Genomic DNA, 8,057 nt, shown 5'->3' on the forward strand with positions numbered 1-8,057 from the left:
AAAATACAAAATTAGCCGGCAAGGTGGTGGGCACCTGTAATCCAACTACCTGGGAGGCTGAGGCACAAGAATCTCTTGAACCCGGGAGGCAGAGGTAGCAGTGAGCCGAGATTGCACTACTGCACTCCAGCTTGGGCAATAGAGTGAGACTGTCTCAAAAGAAAAAAAAATGCAATGGAACACTAGTGTACAACACCACAAATGAACCACCTGTAGCTTATATCCAACAACATGGTTGAATCTCAGAAACATGATGATGAGCAAATGAAACCGGACACAAAAGAACACTTTCTATGTTATTTCATTTATATAAAATTCAAAAACAGGCAAAACTGAACTAATATGTTTAGGGATGCCTACCTAGGCTGTAAAAGCATAGAGGATGCTAGGAAATTATTACCAAGAAGTTAGGTTAGTGGGGAGAAAGAGTGGGAATGGGTGGGATACACAGGGATGCTTTGGTGGTGCTGGCAATGTTATGGGTTTTTTTTACTTTTTCAAATACGTTTTTAAAGAAAAAATAGAGATGGGGTCTCACTATGTTGGCCAGAGTAGTCTTAAAATTTTTCTGGTTCTTGATTAGAGTGGTCATTACATAAGCGTTTGCTTCATAACTCACTAAACTGTGTAATTATGTTTTACAATTTTATTTATTTTTAACAGCTTTATTAAGGTATAATTCACCCATTTAAACTGTACAAGTCTGTGGCATTTGGCATATTACATTATTATTTTTTTGAAATTGTAGTAAAACATATGTACCACAGAAAATTTGCCATTTTAACCATTTTCAGCATACAATTCAATTACATTAAGTACATTCACGATGTTGTGTAACTTTCACACTATCTTCTTCCAAAACATCATAAACCCAAACAGAAACTCGGTACCCATTAAGCATTAACTCCCCATTCTCCCCTCTCCCTAGCCTTTGGTAACCACTATTCAGCTTTGTCTCTGGTAACTTCTATTCTGCCTTGTCTCTATGAATTTGCCTATTCTAGATTTTTTTTTTTTGGAGGCGTTGAGACCTGCTTGATTTATTCCAATACCCACAATGTGGCAACTGTGATCCCAAAATGTGCAAAGTTAAAGTCTTAAACTGCAGCTGAGGAAAGGGCAGGAATGGCACACCTGGGGACGGTGGTGAGTCAGGAACGACGGGCAGACGGCCATTACCAGGGCAGTGTACTCCTCAGGGCCAGGGACAGGGGAGCGGCCCTAGGAGCAGGACTCAACTGGAGCCCAGGGCCAGAGAACCGGGCAGAGACCTCCCGCTGGCCTAGGTCAGGAGCTCAGAAGTGCCACATGGCTGAGGGGGCAGCAGCCCGGCAAGGGCCAGAGGCAGGGCCAGGAGAGCGCCATTTCTTGGGGAGCTGGGGGGCAAGGAGGTGCCCTATAGGAGAAGCCAGGAGGGACCGCCTGCCCCTGGGGTGGGGGCCAGGCTGGAGCAGGCAGCAGCAAGAAAGACCTGAGGCAGGAGCAGGGCCTGAGAGCCTGGCTGGCTGGGCTAGGCCTCCCAGGGCAGCCTGGCCCAGAGAGCAGTCCTGACTCTGTGGGGGATGCCCAGCGAGGGGCAGCAGTCCCCTCGGGGCCTCCCCTACTCTCTCCCTGGAAAGGAAATGGGGAACCCATAGTGCAAATCTGTGGACCACTCAGTTATGGCGGGAGGCTGCGCCTGAAGGGGGACACCGGGGCACGCCCCTTCCACCATCTTGGCCTCCACCGCTGTCCTCAGTACAGCCGCTTCTCATAAGAGTACAGGCCATGGACGCCACCCTCCATCTGGGCCGATACGGTCCGCTTCTCAAACTTGAGCTCTCCTGAGTACATCATGGACCGAAGGACAGACAGGCTGCGGGCCCCGATATCCTGGCAGCTGTGCTGGATGCCCGCTATGAGGTAGGGCACGAACTTCTGAATGAACCCTTTATCTTGGATAGAGCCCGAGATACTCTGCGCGAACTTCACCTTATCCCCCTCGCTGAAGTATCGTTTCTGGCTACTGCTGCTCTTCTCCATAGCATCAAGAGAGCCCATGCCCTGGTACTTCTTGAGCGGCACCCCATCTGAGAAGTATTCGGCAGAAGCTTCCGTGGTGGCGGCCAGCAGGGAGCCCATCATCACTGTGGAGGCTCCAAGGGCCAGGGCCTTGACCACGTGCCCCAGGGTCTGGATGCCACCATCGGCTATGATGGGGACACCAAAACGCCGGGCATACTCGGCCACCTTGTACACAGCACTGCCGTGGATCCGACCACAGGCCATCACTTCCGGAGTGATGCAGATGGAGCCGCAGCCCATGCCCACGTGCAGCCCGTCCACACCAGCGTCAATCAGGTTCTTGGCCTGGGCTGCTGTCACCACGTTCCCCCCAATCACCTGGAGGTGGGGGTATTTCTGTTTGGTGTAATGCACCATGGCGATCTGATACACCAAGTTCCCTTGGGACGAGTCCAAGACTATGACATCGACGCCCGCCTGGGTGAGCAGGTCCAGGCGGAATTTGTCATCTTCACGGGTGCCCACAACTGCCCCGCACAGCAGCTGCTTGTGGGAATCCTTGGAGGCCAGAGGGTAGTCTCGGTTCTTTTTCAGGTTGGTGCGGGCGATGATGGCCACCAGCTCATCATGATCATTAACAACAGGCAGCTTCCCTTTCTTGCTACGCTTCAGGATCTCATTTGCCTCTTCGAACGTCACGCCTGCTGGAGCCACCACTAGCTCGATCCTTGGCGTCATCACCTCACTGAGGAGGGTGGTGTGGTCCTTTTCAGCAAGGAAGTCGATGTCTCGGGAGGTGACGATGCCCACTAGCTTGCTGCCCATGGTGCCCGTCTCAGTGATGGGGATGCCAGAGAAGCCATGCCGCACCTTGGCCTCCAGCACATCACCCACAGTGTGCGAGGGGCTCAGCACCACCGGGTCTGTGATGAAGCCCTGTTCAAACTTCTTGACTTTCTGCACCTTGTTGGCCTGGAACTCTGGGGTGCAGTTGTGGTGAATGAAACCAATACCTCCCATCAGAGCCATGGCGATGGCCATGTCGGCCTCTGTCACAGTGTCCGTGGGAAAGGAGATCAGCGGCGTCTTCAGCGTGATCTTCCGGGTCAGGGCTGAGGTCAGGTCCACCTCACCAGTTAGGAAGTCTATGAATCCTGGGAGAATCAGGAAGTCGTCGTAGGTGAGGCCGTCGGCGCTGGCGAAGAGCTGCTGTGCGGTGAGTCCATCCTCGGGCACGTAGAGGGTGCCGCCGCTGATCAGGTAGTCCGCCATGCTGCCGCTACACCCTGAGACCTGACTAAACACCCACGCCGCCGCCCGCCTCTGACGCAGTCGCTGCCGCTGCTGACGCCACGCCGCCGTCACGCTGCCGCTGCTGACGCCACGCCGCCGTCACGCTGCCGCTGCTGACGCCACGCCGCCGTCACGCTGCCGCTGCTGACGCCACGCCGCCGTCACGCTGCCGCTGCTGACGCCACGCCGCCGTCACGCTGCCGCTGCTGACGCCACGCCGCCGTCACGCTGCCGCTGCTGACGCCACGCGGGCCAGGGGTCTATTCTAGATATTTCGTATAAGTGGAATCCTACAGCATTTGTCCTTTTGTGTCTGGCTTCTTTCACTTAGCATAGCATTTTTAAGATTCATCCATGTTGTAGCATGTGTCAGAATTTCGTTCCTTCGTGTAACTGAATACTATTCTGTGATAGGGATAGACAGTTGGCTCTGGTATTGTCGGTTTGGCATTCTCAGATTCAACCAACCTCGGACTGAAAATATTGAAGGACTGACTATAGGTAGTGGCCCATGTCTGTAGTCTCAGTTACTTGAGAGTGATGCAGGAGGATCCCTGGAGCTCAGGAGCTTGAGACTAGTCTGGGCAACATAGTGAGATCTCCCATTTCTAAAAAAAATAAAAAGAAAATATTACCCCCCTAAAAAAACCATAAAAATAATACAAATGAAAAGTAATATACTATAACAACTGTTTACACAGCATTTACATTGTATTAGGTATGATATAAGTAATCTAGAGATGATTTAAAATATATGTTACATGCAAGTACTACACCATTTAAGCGACTTGAGCATCCCAAGATTTTGGTATCTGTTGGGGTCCTGGAACCAATCCCCCCCTGGATACTGAGGAATGACTGTATTATGTTTTGTCTATCCGTTCATCTGCTGATAGACACTTGGGTTTTTTCCACCTTTTGGTGATTGTGAATAGTGCTGCTGTGAATATTGGCATACAATGTTGGCATACTGTCTTTGAATCCTCGCTTTTCATTCTTTTGGGCATATATATACCCAGGAGTGGGATTGCTGGGTCCTATGAGTATATTAATGTTTTCAGCATTTTTCCAGAAGCTTTACATTTCACAATGAAAAAAAGAGGGAGGTGAGAAGAGGAAAAGGAGGCAACAGATATAGACAATTCTTTTTTTTTTTTTTTTTTTTTTTTTTTTTTTTTTTTTTTTTAAGAGACAGAGGGTCTCTCTATGTTACCCAAGCTGGACCTGAATTCCTGGGCTCAAGCAATCCACCTGCCTCCCAAGTAGCTGGGACTACAGACGCATGCCACCCTCCTGGCCTCTTTTGAATATTTTGTTTCTATGGGAAACAGAGAAGTGGGCAGTGGCTACAGGAGGAAGTGGGCTCAAGGGAAAGTTTTTTTTTGTTGTTTGTTTGTTTGTTTTTTTGTTTTGTTTTGTTTTGTTTTTTTTTGAGACGGAGTCTCGCTCTGTCGCCCAGGCTGGAGTGCAGTTGCCTGATCTCCGCTCACTGCAAGCTCCGCCTCCCGGGTTCCTGCCATTCTCCTGCCTCAGCCTCCGGAGTAGCTGGGACTACAGGCGCCCGCCACTACGCCCGGCTAATTTTTTTTGTATTTTCAGTAGAGACGGGTTTCACCGTGTTAGGCAGGATGTTCTCGATCTCCTGAGCTCGTGATCCGCCCGCCTCGGCCTCCCAAAGTGCTGGGATTACAGGCATGAGCCACCGCGCCCGGCCGAAAGTTTTTTAAGATAGGAGAAATCGGCCGGGCGTGGTGGCTCACGCCTGTAATCCCAGCACTTTGGGAGACCGAGGCGGGCCGATCACGAGGTCAGGATATCGAGACCATCCTGGCGAACACGGTGAAACCCCGTCTCTACTGAAAATACAAAAAAATTAGCTGGGCGTGGTGGCGGGCGCCTGTAGTCCCAGCTTCTAGGGAGGCTGAGGCAGGAGAATGGCGTGAACCCAGGAGGCAGCGGAGCTTGCAGTGAGCAGAGATCACACCACTGCACTCCAGCCTGGGCGACAGAGCGAGACTCCATCTCAAAAAAAAAAAAAAAAAAAAGGAGAAATCAGAAACATTCTTATGCTAATGAGAATGATGTAGCGAAGAGCGAATATTTAACAGCGCAGGAAAGGAGAGAATTGTGGGAGCCGTCCTTGCGTGGATGAGAGGGGATGGTGTTGGCTTGAGCTAAGAGCAGGGGACAGTTCATCCCAAGTGGCAAGTGGGAAAGCATATTGGTGGGTAGATGTGGTGGCAGAGGCTGCCAAAGTCCTTTTTCGATGGCTTCAGTTTGCTGGGCAAGCCAGGAAGCAAAGCCATTGGTTGCAAGGGAGGAGGAGCTCTTGTAAGTGGCAGCGCACGGAGGAGGTTGTCACCTAGGAGAGTGGAAGGGAGAATGGACTGGGGATATATAAGAGGATGGCTGGGTGGCATTCAGGGTGCTAATGAAGGTCCTGGTCAGATTCATTTGCCCATGGATAGACCCGGCTCCCTCTTGGATTAATTCCTGCTTCCCTAGAAGCCCTTAACTGCATCAACAAAGGCCAATGGCAAGTCCTCAGTACTTTACCCTCTCCTAGCAGGAGTCAAGAGGGGGCTGCGAATCTGGGACAAAAATCACACCCCCTCCCCAAGCCTTCTACCTGACCCCTTTCATTAGGGATTGAGAGGGGCCACTAAGGGTTAAATATTTACTGGGCAACCACTAGAAGCCAGGTAATAGCACTGATACCTACTGTTTACTTACTATATGCATGGTGCTGAGTACTTTACATTTATTATCTAGTTTAACCCTTTTAATAACTCCATGAGCAAAATACTATTAATTGGCTCATTTTACAGATGAGAAAATGGAGGTTCAAAAGATTTAAACCTTGTTTATCAATTCCAAAATCTAAACCCTTAAGACCTGGTGGATGACCTGAAGATAAAATCCAGATCCAGTCCCAGACCTCGGGCATACAAACAAATTATTGAACTGCACTTTGCACATTTATTCTTTTGCTCTGGTCTCTCCAGTCCTCTTTCTACTTTTGATAAATGCAGACCTCACCCTCTCCCAGACCCCACCCTCTTCCTTTCCCTTTAGCTAAGCTAAGGTAACCAAAAGGCCAAGTTTGCCCAGGACTGATGGGTTTCCTTGGACTAGAGACTTTCGATGCTAAAGTTGAGACGGTACCAGACAAAAGACCATTTTGTCTCCCAAGCTGCAGCTTACCCATGAGCTGCTCCTCTCTCTCTCCCTCTTTCCCTTCTTCTTCAGTTTGTTTTTTTGCGAGACAGGTGACAGACTGGCTCTGTCACCCAGGCTGGAGTGCAGTGGCGCCATCTCGGTTTACTACAACCTCCACCTCCTGGGTTCAAGCAATTCTCCTTGCCTCTGCCTCCCGAGTAGCTGGGACTACAGGCGCCTGCCACCACACCCTGGAAATGTTTGTATTTTTAGTAGAGATGGGTTTTTGCTATGTTGGCCAGGCTGGTCTCGAACTCCTGGCCTCAAGTGATCCACCCACCTTAGCCTCTCAAAGTCCTGGGATTACAGGCGTGAGCCACCGCGCCCAGCCTTTCAGTGTTTTTGCTTCTCATTTCAGGCATGGCATTTGTTTTACCTCCACTGCCTCCTTGGGGGCCACAAATACTTCCTAGGCACCTTCTGGGAACCCAGTACCCTGGTTGGAGGAGACTAGAAGTTGCAGCAAGAGTTTGGAAAGGGCATTTCTTTCTTTAAAAAAATTTTGGGGCTGGCATGGTGGCTCACGCCTGTAATCTCAGCCTTTGGGAGGCAGAGGTGGGTGGATCGCCTGAGGTCAGCAGTTCGAGACCAGCCTGGCCAACATGGTGAAACCCCATCTCTACTAAAAATGCAAAAATTAGCCAGGCGTGGTGGCAGGTGCTTGTAATCCCAGCTACTTGTGAGGCTGAGGTGGGAGAATTGCTTGGACCCGGGAGGCAGAGGCTGTAGTGAGCTGAGATTGTGCCACCGCATTCCAACCTGGGCGACAGAGCGAGACTCCATCTCAAAAAAAAAAAAAAAAAAATTAACTCTTGTTTTAGATTCAAGGGGTACGTGTGCAGGTTTGTTACATGAGTACATTGCAGGATGCTGAGGTTTGGGGCATGATTGATCCTATCACTCAGGGCGGTGAGCATAGTACCCAATGGGTAGTTTTTCAGTCCTTTTCTTTCTCCCTCCCTTCTGCCTCTATTAGGCCCTGATGTCTATCGTTCTCTTCTTTATGTCCATGTGTACCCAATGCTTAGCTTCCGCTTATAAGCGAGAACATGTAGTATTTAGTTTTCTCTTTCTGCATTAATTCACTTAGGATAATGGACTCCAGATGCATCCAGGTTGCTGCAAAGGACATGATTTCATTCTTTTTTATGGCTGCATAATATTCCATGGTGTATATGTACCACATTTTCTTTATCTAGTCCACCGTCGATGGGCACCTAGGTTGATTCCATGTCTTTACTATTATAGATAGTGCTGTGATGAATATACGAGTGTATGTGTCTTTTTGGTAGAATGATTTATTTTCCTTTGAATATATACCCAGTAATAGGATTTCTGGGTTGAATGGTAATTCTATTTTTAGGTCTTTGAGAAATCTCCAAACTGCTTTCCACAGTGGTCGAACTAATTTACATTTCCACCAACAGTGTATAAACATTCCCTTTTCTCCACAGCCTCACCAATATCTCTTATTTTTTGACTTTTTGACTTTTTATAATAGCCATTCTGACTGGTGTGAGATGGTACTAATTGTGGTTTTG

At 49.4% G+C, this 8,057-nt stretch overlaps 1 protein-coding gene across 1 annotated transcript; it reads right to left on the reverse strand.

Moving 5' to 3' along the window:
* Positions 1 to 718: 718 nt before the first annotated feature.
* On the reverse strand, positions 719 to 3,353 carry LOC126945314 (inosine-5'-monophosphate dehydrogenase 1-like). Its single transcript, XM_050775220.1, has one exon. It carries the CDS (start codon positions 3,274 to 3,276, stop codon positions 1,735 to 1,737), a length of 1,542 nt encoding a protein of 513 aa, XP_050631177.1. The 5' UTR covers positions 3,277 to 3,353; the 3' UTR covers positions 719 to 1,734.
* Between the last annotated feature and the right edge of the window lie 4,704 nt (positions 3,354 to 8,057).

The sequence above is a fragment of the Macaca thibetana genome, chromosome X (assembly GCF_024542745.1).
Source record: "Macaca thibetana thibetana isolate TM-01 chromosome X, ASM2454274v1, whole genome shotgun sequence".
In the NCBI taxonomy this organism is placed as follows: Eukaryota; Metazoa; Chordata; class Mammalia; order Primates; family Cercopithecidae; genus Macaca; species Macaca thibetana.

Coding starts and splice junctions, on each gene's coding strand:
- LOC126945314 (XM_050775220.1), bottom strand. CDS start 3,276: ATGGCGGACTACCTGATCAGCGGCGGCACCCTCTACGTGCCCGAGGAT.